This window comes from Equus caballus, chromosome 7 (assembly GCF_041296265.1).
Source record: "Equus caballus isolate H_3958 breed thoroughbred chromosome 7, TB-T2T, whole genome shotgun sequence".
Lineage (NCBI taxonomy): Eukaryota > Metazoa > Chordata > Mammalia > Perissodactyla > Equidae > Equus > Equus caballus.
In genome coordinates, this window is record NC_091690.1 from 1,613,928 (window position 1) to 1,631,813 (window position 17,886).

General features: G+C 63.8%; 1 protein-coding gene across 2 annotated transcripts; it reads right to left on the minus strand.

Moving 5' to 3' along the window:
• Positions 1 to 172: 172 nt before the first annotated feature.
• LMNB2 (lamin B2) lies at positions 173 to 17,878 on the minus strand. 2 transcript variants are annotated; one of them, XM_023644373.2, is made up of 12 exons: positions 17,557 to 17,878; positions 11,930 to 12,066; positions 8,446 to 8,602; positions 8,106 to 8,231; positions 5,742 to 5,912; positions 5,540 to 5,665; positions 5,099 to 5,319; positions 4,704 to 4,986; positions 4,514 to 4,621; positions 3,842 to 3,961; positions 3,461 to 3,574; positions 173 to 2,851 (listed from the first exon to the last, which is right to left on the minus strand). In XM_023644373.2, the coding sequence occupies exons 1-12, from the start codon at positions 17,815 to 17,817 to the stop codon at positions 2,810 to 2,812; spliced, it is 1,866 nt and encodes a 621-aa protein (XP_023500141.2). In that variant the 5' UTR covers positions 17,818 to 17,878; the 3' UTR covers positions 173 to 2,809. The 2 variants fall into 2 exon arrangements, with proteins under 2 accessions (XP_023500141.2, XP_023500140.1); XM_023644372.2 differs by lacking the exons at positions 8,106 to 8,231; positions 8,446 to 8,602; positions 11,930 to 12,066; positions 17,557 to 17,878 and adding an exon at positions 7,014 to 7,383.
• Between the last annotated feature and the right edge of the window lie 8 nt (positions 17,879 to 17,886).

A 17,886-nucleotide genomic window follows, 5' to 3' on the forward strand; every position in this document is an offset into this window, starting at 1 on the left:
GAGCCTCGGGTAGAAAGCCGAGGCAGGAAACACGGGTGGGGCTAAGGAGGAGCGGGGGGTTTCTGTGTACCCTGGCCAGGGAGACTCTCCCTTTTCCCTTGGGTGGGTCTTAGCCACCCGCTTCACTGGGGGCTGGGGCAGCCCCGCGTCGGCGTACACTCGGAGGCAGGCCTTAAAACCAAAATGTTTATTGGAGTGCTGTATAAAAAGTTTCCAGTCATAAAATGTATATTACAAATCATCGGAGAAAAAGACCACCTGTTTGGCATGCATCTTAAAAAGCAACCAATCTCGGCGTGGGGTCCAGACCAGACTGGTTCTCGGCCGAATGCACCAGCAAGACCGACTTAAGACCTTTTGAGTGGCTTTGACGTCCTTGGGGAATGTCAGTCCCGACCGGCATGTGCTAATATAAATAGAACTGCTGGGTTTACGGTCCAGACAACCCGACCCAGGGCCCTTGCTGTTAGCAAAGTAGCTGAGCGAGTGGGTCCGAGGTGAGGGCCCAGGCTGGTGGGAAGAGCCCTGGGTGTAGACCTGGGTTAGTGTAGCCCCTCCATGCATACCCGCAGGCAGGCTGCCCCCTCACCAGGGCTGGGCCGAGCCCGCTTTTTCTCCAGGAAGGGTGCCACTCAATCACATGATAGGGGTGCAGACAAGGGGACCATTTCCACATCATTTTACGTGGCTTAAAGCTAAGCATGGTTAACGGGTGCAAATCACTTCCCAGCTTCCTGTTTCGTGTTTGCGAACACTTGATTACCAACAACCATCACCCACCTCCAGTCACCCACCAGCCACCAAGGCCAGCGGTCCCTGCCCCCCAACAGCCAAGGGCACCCCAATGGCTGCCTGGGCCACCTCCCAGTTTCACCCAAGACCTCAGCCAGACCAGCGTGGGGTGGGGGTAACACGAGATCAAGCCCTATCTACGTGCCTGGGGGCTCTGCAGGCACCAGGGGGGCCATCTGGGCCTGCGGGGAGGGTGGGGTTCCCCTTCCTTCCTGTCCACGAGCCCAGACGGCAAGACAGACCCAAATGCCAGGACACAGCTTTGATCCCCAGAGTCCCAAAATACATCCAGGAGTGCAGTCGGGGCCACTGCAGACTTCCTGCATGTCCGGGGGCCACCAAGCCCCACCCTCCCCACACCTCACCAGCACCCCGACTGTCCACCCAGCTCTGGCTAGGCCAGGGCAGGAGGAGATGGCAGCCCACAGCCTCGGGCCCTGGACGCACTCCAAGGCAAGGTCACCCAGGGGGTAGGGCAAGGTGGTGGCCAGCCAGGACAGGCAGCTCTCCGGGGCCTGGAGACACATTCCCCTCCACGGGGGAAACAGCCCGGAGCCTGGCAACTTAAGGAGGCCCTAGAAAGATGAGGACTGAAAATAAGGGGCTCCCTCCTGGCAGATTCTAGACACAAGGGCAGCAGCAGAGCTTGTGTTCTGTGGGCCACTGGCACTTCCCTGGCCTGGGGCTCCAGCCTGACCCTCCTCGCCATAAAGCAATTCCTAAGGAAAGCCAGATGCTTGGGACGCATGTGGGGTAGGGCAGGTGTGAGGCTCTGGGTGGGCCGAGGGTGACCCATGGGTGCCGGCACGCCTCCATGGCTCAGGGTTGCGTCTTTAAGACTTGAGCTGCGCTTTCTGAAGGAGTTTGCCCTCTGGGGGCTCAGAGCTCACCGGGACAGGCCCCGGGATGCCACCCCTGGGAGGACTGTCCTGGGGACCCTGGCACCAGCCCCCCGAGCAGGATCCTGGCAATCTGAGTACTGACCAATGTAAAAAAATAAATATCCGTTAAAAAAATAACTTCTGTGTATCTACGTGGGAGGATGTAGGCGGGAAGCTAATGCAGGAGGGGGCGCCGGGGCCGCGGCAGAAGCGGCTGTGATGGGGGCCGTCCCCCAGGAGTCCCTCTGTCCCGGACAGAAGCTGGGCTGCTGCCGTCTGTGGAAGAACCTACATGGGAACGGAGGTCGGGGCTTGGCCCCGCGCACGGCGGAGTCGGGAAGTGGCCACCTTCCTCCTGCCGGGAGCACTCGCTACACACGGACACTGTTCGGAAACGCGGGCGCTTGCTTCTGAGGTTGTCAAACTTGTCCCCTCACCATTTACCTGGTGACAAGTCATAGAATGGAACTGCCCCTGGCCCCCAAGGTTCCTTCTCTCCTGCCCCACTGGTCCTGCAGGGTGAGGAACTTGCCTACAGAAAGCTCCAGAAACGCCAGGGTCAGGCAGCCAGAAAGGGAAGGAGGCGGCCCGCCCCAGAGCGCCCCAGACCAAGAGGGCAGACACGGGGCCTGCCGCTGCCAGGGCGGGAACTGTGACCAGCCCCGGGGGACCGGGCCAGAGTACAGACCTGCGACTGCCCACTGCTGCGACAGGCACCTCGGTGCCAATTCCGGTCAGCTGAGACACGATTGACAGGGGTGCCCCTGCCCCCCCAGGTCGGAACCTGGATCTGAATTTGGTTGGTAAAAAAGCTTAATAAAAGAAACCACTACTACTGAATACCTACTCAGGGTCGCGCTGTTCCCCCCGGCCACCAAGCCCACTCCCCTGACCCTGTGGTTCCTGGGCCTCGAATTCAACCAAATGGTGAAATGGGGCACCGAAGTCTCCTGGACAGTGTGATGGACGAGGTCGGAGGGGCCCACCGACAGGAAGGAGGGAGAGAGACCCACCCTGTGATCTGTCCGTTTGCTTAAAAATTCTCTAGAAAGGTATTAAGGACTAAAGAAGCCAATGATAGAAAAATAGTGTTCAGTGGCTCTGGGTGAAAAAGGACGCGCGATGAGGCGCTCCCTTCACATCACGCGGCAGCCGCGGGAGGTGGTCCTCGGGTCCCCCTGGAACGAAGGACAGCAGCAGTTAGTGAGCCGGGCGGCGGCCCAGCGCCTGGGCCATCTCAGGAAGCTCAGCTCCCAACGGGACAACAGGGCCAGCGGCTTGGGCCTCAACCGTCCCTGTTCCAGAACCTCACACGTCTCCCCTATCTCTGTGCCGAGCTACACAACACGACAGGGTTTTGGGTTTCAGACACCGGAAGTCTCACGACTTCTGTCTCCTACAGCGTGGCTCCTGGGCTCGCCAGCTTTCCCAGAAAGCCGTGACTTCAGTCACCAGCATCTCAGACCGGGGCATCGTGGTGTCAGAGCATCGCTGGGAACCCTGGGGGCTGCGCAGTGCACTCAGAGAATTGACTGGCGTCAACATCCTCCTCCCGGGGGTCCCCGGGCAGTACCCCGAGGCCCACACACCAGCAAGACCCAGGAAGACAGGGAGAGCTGCCCCCACGGCCGCCGGAGGAGCCAGCCAGGGGAGGGAGGCCCGGGTGGCCAGGAATCGGCGGTGACCGCTCTGCCTAGAGCTCCGGCAGCGTGTGTGTGTGGGTGTGTGCGCGTGCACGTGTGACCCCGTTCCAGTGCCCGTCGCGGGGGCCGCCCCGGGGCCTCTACCTGTTGGTGGAAAAGATCCTCTTCGCCAAAGTCGGCTCCCTCCTCGGCTCCCTCCTCCCCATTCTCCGCCTCCCGCATCCCTGAGGACTGCTTCACCGTTCTCATGGCCACTTCCTGCGAGGGACAAGAGCCACGACACTCGACCTCCAGCCGCCAGGGCCCAGCGCACGATGCTGGTGGTTGATGCTCGGACACGGCATCGCCACGCTGCAGAGCGCCATCCGCGACAGGGCCCGGGCCCAGGGCCGCGTGTGCTGGCTCACCCGCCAAGGCTCCACCCGGGGCACCTGCACTGGCAGGCAGTGCTGCGCGAGCTGGACAAGGGCGACCCCAGGAGCGACCCAGGACAGAGGGTGCCCCCCGCAAGCCCCAGGCACCCACCTCCCCGTCGGCGTTGACCAGGATTGCCCGCAAGCTCTCGCCTGTGCCCCAGCTGTTCTGGCTCTTCCACACCAGCGTTGAAGGGGGGCTGTGGGCCACCCCTGCACCAGCTGCCCACACCTGGGGACACAGGAGGGCCTCCCGTGAGCAGTGGCTCTGGTCCCACCAGCCATCCCCTATCAGAGCCCCGCCAGATGCCCTGGACATTTACGTTTAATCCTTTTGGTTCTACCGGGTCCCGCCCAGGGACAAGGGTCACCAGGGTATGGAAGAGGAGCCTGAGGTTCACAGGGGCCAAGGGCTCTCGCCTCAGCCAACGGCTGGGCTCGGATCTGAAGCCTGCTGGCTGCAGGTCCAGGCTCATGCTGTTGGCTCTCTTGCCAATACCTTCCGGCCCCGACAGCCTGGACCCAGACCTCCACCGTGGCACCCTGGGACATCACTTAGGCCCTCCGAAGGGCTCCGGGGAGAGCCCAAGGGGACGATGCTGGCACACAGGTGACCCACGACAGCAGAGGCTGTTCCGCTTGGTGCTCAACCACTGCCCCCACCCCCCATCGCAGCCCCCACTCACAGCCCGTCACCAGTGTGGTTGCCACTGCCACCTCCCTCCCACTGGTGGCCACTCCCCCCAACCCCCAGCCTGCCTACGGCCCCTCTGCAGCCACCTACCGTGACGGTCTGGCCGGCCCGCAGCACGTACTTGGGCGTGAACTTGTAGGCAATCTCCTCTCCCTCCAGAATCTGCCTCTTGATCCTCCAGTTACCCAGAGACTGGTCCTGGTGGAGGGGACAGGTGCCTGAGACACGGCTCAGGCAAGACCCTGCGGCCAGGCCCTCCCCGCGCTCAGGGGCCCCTCACCTTGTCCGAGCTGTTCTTCAGCCTCACGAACTTGCCCTCCAGGTCGATCTCCTCAATGCTCACGCTGCCCGAGGCCGAGGCCTGCTGGGCCAGATGGAAGCTGCTGACACTGCTGCTGCCCGAGCCGATGGCACTCGAGGCCGAGCCCAGCGACTCCTCGGCCTCCAGCCGCTTCCGCTTGCTGCGGCCCGAGCGCACGGCCGTGGACACGCTGCTGCCGCTGCTGCTCGAGGCGGCCCGCGAGATGGTGATCCGCGACGACGGGCTGGGGGACAGCTTCAGTCTGGGGACGGGGGGGGGGTGACTGGCGGTGGGACCCGGCAGCCCCAGAAGCAGGCCAGATTCGCCCGGCCGCCCCTCCTCGCCCCCTGCCCCCCGCCCCCTCTCCCGCCCACCTCTCCTCCTCGCCCTCCAGGAGCTTGCGGTAGGCGTTGATCTCCATGTCCAGCGCCAGCTTGACGTCCAGCAGCTCCTGGTACTCGGCCAGCTGCTGCTGCATCACCTCCCGCATCTCCGTCATCTCCCGCTCCTTGGCGTCCAGCAGCTTCCGGAACTTGTCCCGCTCCCCGGCCATGGTCTCCTCCAGCTCGCGGATCCGGTCCTCAGCTGCACTCGCCTGCGGAGGGGTTCGCGAGGCCAGGTCAGGCCAGCCTCTGCGCGTCGTGGGCCGAAGGCCAGGCCTGGGGGAGCCAGGGTGCAGTGGCCGGTGGGCCTGACAGCCCCACTCAGGGCCCAAGAGGGAAGGGACGGCCTGGCCCTCAGGCTGCACCCACCGCCCAGAGGCGGGGGAAGGGCCGCGGCTCGAGGGCGGAGCTGGCAGGGCTGTCACCCGTCACCTGCTTCTGGAGGCCGGACAGCTGGTAGCTGAGGGACTCGACCCGCATGAGGGCCTCCTTGAGCTCCTCCCGGGCGGCGCTGGCGGCCTTGTCGTTCTGGTCAGAGATCAGCTTGGCGTTGTCCAGCTGCGGGGACAGGACGGCGGGTGAGGGCCGGCGCGGGGCGGGAGGGCCGCGGGGCCGCCCCAGACGCCCGGCGCACCTTGGCCTGGTAGGTCTGCTCCAGCTCCAGCTTGTAGAGCCGCACTTGCTCGTCGTGCTGGGCACGCAGCTCCTCCAGCGCCTGAGCCATCTTGAAGTCGTACTCCTGCTGCCGGCTGCTGTCCACCTCCACCAGGCGACGCTCATGCCGCCGCCGTGTCTCCCGCACCTCCTAGGGACGGAGACACGGCCGCTGTGCTGCGCGGTGGCAGGGCACGGCCCAGAGGGACACCCCAGCTCCGCCCCCGCCGGCCCGACCCGAGCACAAGGCAGCACAAGGGCTGGAACTGCGCAATGAACGTCCGGGCACTCGCGCCAGCGACCTGTCCTCAAGCACCGCCTGTGACACAGCCCACAGGCGTGAGGCCCAGTCACCAGAGTGGAGGCAGCCTGACCGCCCCCTGCTGCTGAGCGGATAAACAACAGGTGCGTCCACGCACGGGAGCACGACGAGGCCGCAAAGAGGAGCGAGGCCCTGACACGGCTGCATGGGGACGGACCTGAACACACAACGCTCAGGCAGAGAAGCAGACACAGAAGGACACACGGCGTGTGATCCCATAGATGGGAAACATCCAGAACAGGCAGATCCACAAACAGAGAGCAGGCTCATGGGGGCCAGGGGCTGGGGAGGGGCTGGGGGTGATGCTGATGGGGACGGGGCTTCCTCTGGGGTGACTGAGTATTCTGGAATTATACAGAGGTGATGCTTACACAACACTGTCAACGTAATAACTTCCCTTAAAATAACTGTATGTTCTGAAGTGCTCAATTTTATCTCAACTAACAAACTGAGAAAAGAAAAAAATCAAGAATGCTAATGGGTGTGGGGGTTTTTTTAGGATGATGGAATGTTCTGGAATTAGAGGTGATGGTTGCACAACTCCATGAATGTACTAAAAACCACTCTAAATTGTACACTTTGAAAGTGTTATTATGGTCTGGAAATATTTCACTAAAGTTGTTGTTTAAAAAAAGAATTCCTGGTGGAGTCCTTCCCAGGTGCCCAGGGTCGGAGACAGACACCAGCGCTCAGGACAGCAGTGGGACATGACGGTGACACCCTGGCCACACGTGTCACGGGCGAAGCTGCCCCAGCTAGGGCTCCAGGGGCAAGGAAGTCGGGTTCTGTTCTACGAAACCTGCTCCAGCCCACAAAGTGGCCCCTTATCGCTGTCATCGGTTTCCAGGAACAATAGGGATGTTTCTAAAGGAAGCCAGCGCTGTTTACAAAGAGCTGGGTGACTCGCGGGACCCCGACCAGCACACCCACCTGCACAGTGGCCCCCGGGGCTGCTCGCACGGCTCCGCTGCAAGAGCTCCTGGCGGCCCACCCCAGGGCCCCCCTGCTGGAGGCCTGCCAGGGTGCCCTCCTGGCCCCCCTCCTGGGCCCCCTCCCGGTTCTCTTCAGGGCTTCCCTCAGGGGGTCTGTCAAGCGTCCGCTCCCAGGTTCCCTCACAGGCGTAGCTTCAGGGGCCCCCACAGGTTCGGGACCCCCCATGCGCCCCCCGTCAACACGGCCCGCGGCTCCGGCTCTCTCGGGGTCTGGCTGGCGCTGGAAGCCGCTCCTCAGCTGCATGGATATGCTTCCCACTAGCAGCCCCTCCCAGCAGGGACCGCAGGCCCCCAGGGTTCCGCTCCGGCCATGACAGCACAATGGGGTTTGCGAGGATGAGGCAGGAGGGCCCCGAGGGGCCAGGCTCCCGGCAGGATGGGCCCAGGCATGTCGGGCTCCCACACCAGCCCCACCCTCCGAGGGCACAGAGCCCCGGCTCTCCCGCCAGGGACCCTCAGTCACACCCAGCCAGGCGCAGCCATGCCAAGGAAACGAGGCCCAGGGATGAGGAGGCTGAGGGGAACGGCTGGGCCCCGGCCCTCTCTGAGACAGGGAGGACCTGCAGTGGGCCGAATGGTGGCCCCAAAAGGGTGTCCATGTCCTAACCCCAGAACCTGTGAATGGGACCTTATGCGGAGAAAAGGATTTTGTAAATATAATTGAAGGTCTCAGGATGAGGTCATCCTGGCTTATCTGGGTGGGCCATAAACCCAACGACAAGTGTCCTTTCATAAGAGACACGCAGAGAAGACGGAGATGAGGCCGTGGGACACTGGAGGAGAGACTGGGGGACGCGGCCACACACCCAGGGACGCCGGGAGCCTCCAGAAGCTGGAGAGGTAGGACGGACCCTGCCCTGGAGCCTCGGGAGGGAGCATGGCCCCACGGCACCCTGACCCCAGCCTCGGCCCTCCAAAACCGGGACGGGGGAGATCGCCGGTGGCTGAAGCCCCAGTTTGCTGCACTTTGTCACGGCGGCCCCAGGACACTGACGCCCCGCGCCAGGCGAGGGCGGGCCGCACAACTCACCTCCTCGAAGACGCTCTTGCGGAAGTCCAGCTCCTCCTGCAGGCTCTGGCAGCGGTTCTCCAGGTCCACACGCATCAGCGTCTCCTTCTCCAGCTGCTTTTTGGCCACCGCGTGACCGTCCTCTGCCTGGGACATGCCGGACAACAAGCTGGGGGACCCCCTTACACACACAAACTCCGACGTGGAGTGTCAGCTGGGTCAGGGGCCTGCAGGCCACTGGTGTCGGACCCCAGGCCGCTCGCCCCTCGCGGGACATCCCTCAGCCACCCCAGCGCCCAGCACGGGCACAGGCCCGGCGGCGCAGAGACCCCCTGCAGACTGGGGGCTGCCCGGGGCCCACCTTGGCCAGCTGGGCCCGAAGCTCCGCCACGTCGCTCTCGAGACTGCGCTTGTCGCTGAGGGCGGCGGCCAGCTCTGCCTCGCTCCGATGGAACAAGGACTCCAGGTCCTTGACGCGGCCCTGGGCCACCGTGAGCTCACCCTCTCGCTTCTTGGAGCTGAAAGTCAACAGGAGAAGTTAGGCAGGGGGACAAGCAGCGTGCAACGGCAGGGAGCCCTCAGGCGGCTGGGACAAGCTCCCCTTGGCCTCCGACCGCGGTCACTGGGTGCCGGGGCCCAGCCTGTCGGCCCAAGGCGCCCTGTCTTCAAACCCGCCCTGCGCCCTTGGGACGCCGCCTGCCACCAAATACAAGCAGACGCTCAGAGACCCTCTGGGCATGGGTTTCCCTGTCCTTGTCTGAGACTCAGACACAGGAGAGAGCACTTTGGGGAGAATTATGTTCTTTTTTTAAAAAATTAACGTATAATTTGTTAAAGTTACAAATTATAACCCTGTTGCAAAGTCGATCTTATTTGTAAACATGAGCCATGTTGAGCGGGCTCCCCCAGCATCCTAAAAGACGATTACCTCCGGTATTAAATACTTAGGATGGCAGCCAAATTCTTTAGCACACGGCTACTGAGAGCATGGACCCTGGGCTCCCGAACATTTCTAAACGTGACTCTAAGCCTTCCTGGGGCTGAACGCCTACCCACCTCCCCCTCCAAGGAGCTCACTGGGCCATCCTCAGCAACAGTGGGGACACCCAGGGGTCCCCCCCCAGCACTGTGGGCACTGGGGCAGGGTCACTGTCTCTGGGGGGCCGTCCTGGGTGCTGTGGGGTGTTGAGCAGTATCCCTGGCCCCACCCACTCGAGGCCAGGAGCATCTCCAATGCTGACAACCAGAAATGTCCCCAGACATCACTCGGTGTCCCCCAGGGGGCAGATTCACCCCAGGTGAGAAGCACGGGGACCCGACATCAGCTTGCGTTAGGTGGGGTGGCATCAAGACCAGTGACTAAGCTGCAAGGCTGACCGTGTCCACCTTGGAGCTCTAGGCAGGTTTGGACGGACAGCCTCCACAAGGGTCTTGGGGTCCCTGAGCTTCAGCTGCACAGTCCTGGTTCCTCTGCTCACGGGGGGCTGCAAACCCCGCAGCCCTCAAGGGGCCTTTGCCGGACTTTGGAGAAACTGCAGTCATTGTGTGATCAAGCGTGACTGAGCGCCAGCTTCGTGGAGAAGGCCGCCCTCCCGGCAGACACACCTGGAGGACGCCTCTGCCCTCACGGGTGGAGAAGACAGAGACACATGCTGCCTGTCAGACGGGAGCCTAAGGACAGATGACGCAGGGACAGGAGGAGGAACGTGCGGGTGCTGGGTGGGAACTGCACTGTTACGTTGCGGAGGTCCCGCGGGAGCCCATGAAACAGAGAGCCGTGGGAGGGGAGCATGGAGCAAGCCAGGCCCGCTAGTCCCAGAAGAGCGTTCAGGCAGAGGAAAGGGAAGTGCAAAGGCCTGGGGGTGAGGTGTGCCTGGCAGGTTCAGGATCTGCAACAAGGCGAAGGTGACGGGAGCAGAGGCATCAGGAGATACAGACATTTCTAGACCACCATCCAAGCTGATCCGAGGTTCTGTGGAACCACCTAGAACAGCCCGGAAAGCCAGGGAGCAGTGGCTCTCGCTTGCTGCAGCGCCCGTAAGCAGATGCCTCACCCCGAGACAGGAATTCCCGGAGGATTAGGCAGGAGGCCCTGGCCCAGGGGTCAGCCCCTGCGGGGCCCCACCTTTCCGTCTGCATGGGGATTTGGTGATAAGCTTGTCAGGAGAGGAAAGCGCTGGCCAAGAGGTGTCAGGAGGGCAGTGTGTCTGGGGCGACACCTGCCACCCTGGGTCTGGAAGGGCCCCTCGGCCAGCAGAGGCAGGGCGCACCTGCCGAGGCGGGACTGGGACAGGCGCCCGGACCTGGGAGGACAGCCGGCCCCTTCCAGAGTACGGGCCTTAAATCAACGAAAGCACGGCCCCGACACGGGCAGTCACTCCCGCCAGCACCAGTGGCCTCAGCGACAACGGGACAGTCCAGCGGACCACTGAGGGAGGCACCGCGCCCCGTGCCCTGTCAAGGACCAGGCGGCTGTGTGCGCGGGTCTCTGCCGGGCTGTCGGCTCTGCTCTGCTCCAGCGGAGCTATCCCAGGGGGAACTGGAAACGCACCTCACAACTGGGAGGCCAGCCTGAGGGCGACACACCATGAGTCCCACTCCAGGACCCCCTGGAAAAGGCAAACCACGGAGACGGCCAGGGATGCACGGTCTGTAGGGCTGGGGAGGAGGAACTGGTGGGGCACAGGGACTTTCAGGGCATTGTGCGTGGCACGATGACGGTGGACACGTGTCATCCTCCAGTTGTCCCAACCCGCAGACGCACAACACCAAGGGGACCCCCAGGGTCGACTGTGGACTGTAGTTGATGACAATGTATCGGCACCGGCCCAGCAACTGTCACAGTGTGGCACACTCGCTGATGCAAGATGTTCAGAACAGGGAAACGAAGGGGCATTTGGGAAACACTGTACTTTCCACTCGTTTTCCTGTAAACCTAAAACGGCTCAAAAAAAACCAAAAGCTGGAAAGACTCCTGCAAGTGCGAAGGTGGCTCTGGTCACCGCTGAGCTGAGGGACCCCGGACAAGGCCCTGACCCCGTGCCTCAGTCTCCGTGTAAACGGAGATGCTGGCACTCGGCCCTGCCAGGGTTGCCGTGAGGATGACAGGGGCCCTGCGTGAACCTGTGTTCCTCACGGTCTCCTTCGTTACTTTAAACACTGGAGGCATGTCAATCACTTTACTACTCGCGCCATGACACCACCGGCACCACCTCGCCCTCCAAGCGTCCCGCGAGCCTGACTCAGAAGCAGGCGGGAGAATGTGCTATGTGAACAAGCAGAGAAAAGCCCCCAGCCCAAGGGTCGCCCGCCCCTGCCCCCCTGGGGAGCTGGCCCGAAGTCTACTGGGGCGGGCACGGAGAGAAGGCACAGAGGACAGCCACCTCGCCACACGTGGGGCAGCCAGCGTGCCAGGTCCAGGGCAGAGGAGGGAGGGGCATCTGTGGGGAGCCAGGGCTCTGCGGCCTGGGGCGGGCCCTCCTCTCTGGGAAGGGCGAGCGGGCCCAGCACCGAGAGCTACCAGGAGATTCAGTCCCAGGACAGCTGCTCGGGTTCAAAATCCTCCTGGAGCCAAATGACGTTTGTGGGGGAACACAGCGGCGGGCGAGGCAGGGAGAGGTCCAGGCTCGAGAGGCCGGCCCCATCCCAGGGGCCTCCAACACGACACACGGCCGCTCCTGGAATGGCCGCCTGAATGGGGACCCCCGCTTGGACCCGAGCCCCCATGGGTCCCTGGGTGCTTCTCAGAGCGGCCCCGGCCACGCGCGGTGACAAGCCCTGCCCCCGGCGCCCACCCAGCCCCGTACACCCCAGCACCCGGAATGCCATCAGCCACGAGCCCCTACCTTTTGCTGGTTTCTTCCAGCTCAGTGTGCAGTTTGCCGATCTCGATCTGCAGCTGGGCGCGCTCACGGGCCGTCTCGTCCAGCACCCTGCGTGCGTCGGCCAGCTCCGACTCGTACAGTGTCTTGATGCCGCTCACCTGGGGACAGCGAGGCCCCTGAAGGCAAGGACCCCCCCCCACGACCGGGCGCCCCCAGCCGGCCGGCTGCAGGACACATGAGCTCCTACCAACCCCGAGGCTTCTCCACCCAGCTCAGCCCCGCCAACCTGGAGGGACCCCAGCCTGCCCATGTCCCTTGTCCCTGCCCAGGTCACACCCAGCAGCAGGGCACACCACTGACACTTCCCATCGGCCTTCTTGCCCCTGCACGTCAAGGTGCACGGGGCCACACACGTGTTCACAAATACGGGCTCAAACCAGGACAGACACCGCGTCACCACGCGAGGACGGCCGAGTCAAAAGGACAGGCGGGAGGGAAGGAGCGCTGGGGCAGAGGTGGAGACACAGCACCTCCACGCCCGGCGGGGGAGGAAGGGGTGGCCGCCGCGGAAGACGGCCTGGCGGTTCCTCAGATGGTTCAACAGTTTCCCTGTGACCCAGCAGTTCCGCTCCTAGGAGTCCACCCACGAGACGCAACAACGTCCATCCACGCGGGACCCGTCCAGGCCTGTCCCCAGCAGGAGCACTCGCCACAGCAGAAAGCAGAGCACCCCCCGACTGTCTGCTGACCTCTGAGCGGATCCACACACGTGTCCCCCCACCCGCTGGAGCACGATGCAGCCGTGACGAGGAGCGAGGCCCTGACACGGCTGCACGGGGACGGACCTGAACCCACGACACTCAGGGAGAGAAGCAGACACAGAAGGACACACCGCGTGTGACCCCAGTGATGTGAAATGTCCAGAACAGGCAGATCCACAGACAGAGAGCGGGCTCGTGGGGGCCAGGGGCTGGGGAGGGGGTGGGGGTGATGCTGATGGGGACGGGGCTGCTTTTGGGGTAATGGAACATTCTGGAATTAGTGGTGATGGTCAGACAGCTCTAAATAGACTAAAAACTACTGGACTGTACCGTCTGACTGGGTGAAGTGTGTAAGATGGGAATTACGCCTCAATAAAGGCATTAGACCTCTTTCTGGAGCTGAGAGAGAAGGCAGGCAGTCGGACAAGGAGAAGCAGAGCCGGCTGCTTCCTCCTGCGCCCTGGCCACCTCCCCCCACACACAGCAAGGGCCCTCCCTGCATTTCCACCCTCTAGGAACCGACTTCTGGAATGAACCTCGGTTCACAGAAAGCGGCCAGCCCCACTCTCCAAAGAGAGCCGGGCACCTGGGGTCACTCGTGTCTTTGTCCTCTCTCCCACCACCTCCCATTCCAGAACTCTCTGAAGCCCATGGGAGGGTCCGGCACCCTGAGGGAGGGCTCAGAGACAAGACCTCCAGGGAGCAACGCGACCAGCAGCGGGGGCGTCAGAGGAGCGCGGGGCCTCGGGGCCCCCGGAAGAGCCAGCGGTCGAGATCTACTCCAGCTCCTGACGTTCCGCTCACTGCGGGCTTTGTGCATTACCTTCAACTTTTTAAAATATTCCACTAAAAGGTTATTCACCCCATTGCCCCAGGCTGAGCGTGGGAAACGCCAGAGAAAGCCCTTGGGGGGCGTCCTGCAGAACTGCCCGGGCCCCTCACACCGGCCAGGGCGCCACCTTCGTGGAGCATGGGAGGAACTGTCCCCACGCAGAGGGGCCCGAGGAGACGGGCGCCTCAGTGTCATGTGGGGACATCAAGGAAACTGAGGGACCTGAGGGAAGTGTGGGCGGAGTTCACATGACATCTCCATGCTGGGGAGTCAGTCGGGAGGGACACGGAGGTCAGAGGCTGACAGGGACGGGACACACAGGACCCCGCGCCATCCCGCATTCTTCTGCATAGCCAAAAGGGGCCTGGAAGATGAGGGGGAGTAACGAAAACTCTATCCCGCTGTTCATCTCGGGCCGGAGACCGGCGCCCAGTCAGTCTGTGCCCGAGGGGACAGCCTCACTCGCCCGCCCCGCTCCATGGCCACCCTGGGCGCCTTTTTAACGCACTCATGTTCCTCTCGCCATGTGCCGGGTTTCTATGTCTGCGTTGTGTGTGTGTGTGTGTGTGTGTACGCATGTGCACATGTCCGTTTGTCTCAATGAGACAATCACCCACAGCCAGGTCTGCAAACTCAGGCCCCCGGGCCCCGACTCCAGCCCACCGCCTGCCTGTCCAGCCTGCAGGACCAGGACGGTTCTTATAGTTTTAAATGGCCGAGGAGAAAAAATAACAAGAAATGTCGTGACACAGGCATGCTCTGCAATCCACAGTTCAGCGTGTGGAAATTGTCTCGTTGGGCCGTGGCCTGGCCTGTGCCACCAGATGTGTCCGTGGCTGTCCCCTGTGAGGGTCCAGCTGAGCAGGCAGGACTGGGACCGCCCCGCCCAGCGCGGAAAGCACGGATTCTGGCTCTCTCCAGAGGGCATTGGCTGAGCCCGACCTGTGGCACTAGCCGATTCAGAACCTGCGCGTCCAGAGGACGGACGAACAGATGGCCGAGCTCACAAAGACCCTGAGAGCACTGACAGGCGTCTCCCGGCAGGCCCACATGTCCCCGCACCTGTGCCCGAGCCACACGGGGAGGCACAGTGGGGCCTTTGTTTTGTCTCTGACAGTGTCACCCAAGCGCCCAGCGTGCAGAATCCCCACAAATGCCTTAGCATGTGGTGGCCTGGGGCGGGGGGCACAGATAACCTGAGGCAGCCTTTGCCTGCTGCCTGTCTCCCAGGGGACAAAACCAGCCCCGCTGAGAACCACAGCTCGACAAGGGCCCTCATGGGCCCCGCCTCAGGCCCCCCATGCTCCTTCCACTCCCAAGCTGCCCGGCGCAGCCCAGTGCCCCCCACCCAGCCCAGTGGGGACACCCCATCCCCCAACCCCCCAGTCCACCTGGGAACACCCCCCCCACTCTCAGAGCAACAGGATGCCTGGGCGGTAAGAGAAACTGAAGCCTGGAGGAACCCAACACCCAGCCGGCTGGGCCAGCTCCCTGGAAAAGCCCCTCCCGCCCGGCACCCAGGATCCTTCTCCAACAGACGTCAGGCAGTGCCCCCGACCAGCAGCAACCTCCACCCTCCAGAAACCCTCCGGTGACACCTGCACCCTAAGACTGCCCACCGGCCAGGAGGTACCAGCCAGCGCCCCAAGGGAAAGACCTGGAATCTACACACCGCTGCGGCCCGGGATTGTGTCCGACAAGAGTGACGGAGCGAGTGAGTGTGGACGGGACAAGGGGGCAGGACGGCCCAGCCCAGGGGGAGGGAACCTGAGTTTCACCTGAGGCCCCCGAGCTGTCCAGCTTTATCCCAAGTATGCGGGGTGCTTATAACGCTTCCGATGGCATCTTCAAAGGCTTCCTTAAGTGGCTTCTCTACCTTGACACTACGGCAATCAGGGCCGGGTCACTCTGTGTGGGGCCGTCCTGGGCGCTGTGGGGTGTGGAGCAGCATCCCTGGCCCCCACTCATCGATGCCAGGAGCAGCCCCAGTTGTGACAACCACAAATGTCCCTCGACGTGGCCCAGTGTCCCCTGGGGCAGATTCCATCCAGGCAACAAGCCGCAGTACAGGTAAAGTCCCCAGGCCTGACGCCTCCACGTCCCTCCTGATGAAGCCACCTTGCGTCCCGCCCACTCACCGCTCACTTCCAGCCAACCTGTCAAGCCCAGGCCCCACCGAGGCCACTTCAGGTCACTCCCTCCACGGAGCCCACGTGACCCCCCCAGGCCCACTGCTCCACACCCCTCCCCCCATTATCAGCTGGCTCCACGGACAGCCACAGGGGCCTTTACTGCCTCACCCCCCAAGTGGCCGCCAGCTCCAGGAGAAGGCGAGCTGGTGGGAACGCCCCAGCTCCGCTGCGGACACACCTGTCACCCTGGGGGACACCAGAGCCTGTGCACCAGCCCTCGGCACACAGCGGGGCAGGCTCCCCTGGCCCCCACATGTTAGTCTTGCATTCCAGCGAGCCTAAGCAGCTGAGAAATAAACAAAGCCACTGCCCAGACACACAGGGGCTGCATCAAGGGCCCTGGGCACCCACTGTGTGTGCTCTAGGTAGGACTCTGGAGTCTAGGTAGGACTCCAGGGGGGCCAGCACCCCCAAACGTGGTGGGACGACTAGAAACCAGCTCAAACACGGTGCCTGGACCAGCCAGCAGGTAGGAAGCGGGCCCTGCATCCTGAGGATGTGCGCACTGAGGCAGGTGGCCACACTCTGGGCTCGAATTCCAGCCCCACTGTACAGAGAACAAAACTGAGGTCACTGGGTTGCAGGGGGCCAGCGGGAGAGAGAAAAGAACCTGTAGGGGATTAATTTGGCAGCCACTGTCCCCAGCTCTGGCTAGACCCCCGCTGACCCCCTGGACCCCCAACCCTCACTTATCCAGCTCTGCTCCCTGCGGCTACAGTGAAGCCCCGGGCCCACTTGGAACCCAAACTTCCCGCTGGATCCCCAAGACCTCATGTCACCCCCTTCGCTCACATCCCTTCGGGGGCGGGGCCGACCAGGCTCCCGCCCATCAGCCGACGCGGTCTGGAGGCCCTCCCAAATTTTCCTCGGGTCCCACGCATCAGACCCCTCCCCTCGGACCCCACCCAGGCCAGGCCGGTAGGAGCCGAACCGACTGCCCAACCCCCACCCCAGCCCCCGAACTCCCCCGGATTCATCACTGGAGCCCTGAAAGGTTCCACGGGAACTGCGATCACGTGACTCGCCCCAGGGAACCTCCCCCACCCCGTAAGACCCTCCAGCCCTGCTCAGGGCCCCCTCAGAGGGCCTGAGCCTCCCAGTCTCCTTGGAGACCAGAGAGCCTATCCCACACTTTTCTCCCAGGACAGCTGAACACCCAAAAGCATCCCCGGAGACTTTCCGCAACTCGCTTAGGGGCGGGGCCTCGCTCGGCTCACACCCCCAGGATCAAGGGATCCCACGATCTCCTCCGACCCCAGTCTGCGGGGCCTGCCCCACCTCTAGGTGTCGTAAAGGGGGCCCCGAGATACCCTGGAGACTCCTGAGGATAGGTGTGCCCCAGATTGCACTCCTCGCTCAGGGAACCCCCAAAACTCCTTGGGAGCCCCTCGATGGGCAGGGCTCGCCCCAGCCTCCACCTCTCGTAAAGAGGATCCCCAAAACCCCATGGGAGCTCCTCAGAGGCCGGGGGCCCTCCGAAGTGTGCACCCCTCGCTCAGAGGGACCCCGAAAGCCCCGGGAACCCCTTCGGTGGGCAGGGCCGTCCCAGCCTCCACCCGTCGCACGGGGGATCCCCAAAACACCTGGGGATCCCCAGGGAACCCCCTCAGAGACCAGGCCCCGCCCCAGCGAGCACCTCTAGCCCAGGGGTCCCCCGAAATCTCCTGGGGGCCCCTCAGAAGCCGAAAACCCGCCCCAGCGTGCACCCCTCGCACACAAGGGGTCCCCGAACGCCCCGGGGCCCGCTCCAGCGCGCGCCCCTCCCTCAGGGGCCCCCCGGCCCCCTCGGGGGGCGGGGCCGGAGCCCGTCTCCGCCTCGCGCCCCGGGGACCCCCGGGACCGCCGGCCGGGGCCCGCGCCCACCTCGCGCGTGGTCACCTCCTCCTTCTCGGAGATCTTGAGCAGCAGCCGGTCGTTCTCGAGCTCGAGCGCGCGGACGCGGTCGATGTAGTGCGCCAGGCGGTCGTTGAGCTCACGCAGCTCCTCCTTCTCCTGCAGCCGCGACAGGCGCGTGGGCGACAGCGGCGTGGCGGGCCCGCCCGCGCGGCCGGGCAGCGGCGTGGCCATGGCGGCGGCTCGGGGCCCGCGCGGCTCGGGTCGGCGGCCGCGGCTCGGCGGGCTCATTCAATCCGCGCCGCCGGCAAGATGGCGCCCGCCGCCCGCCGCCGCCGCCGCGGGGCAGCCTGGGCTTCG

Coding starts and splice junctions, on each gene's coding strand:
- LMNB2 (XM_023644373.2), bottom strand. CDS start 17,817: ATGAGCCCGCCGAGCCGCGGCCGCCGACCCGAGCCGCGCGGGCCCCGA. Junction 12,067..17,556: donor AGGAGGTGACCACGCGCGAG/GTGGGCGCGGGC, acceptor CGCTGTCCCCAG/GTGAGCGGCATCAAGACACT. Junction 3,962..4,513: donor GGGCCGGCCAGACCGTCACG/GTAGGTGGCTGC, acceptor CTGTGTCCCCAG/GTGTGGGCAGCTGGTGCAGG.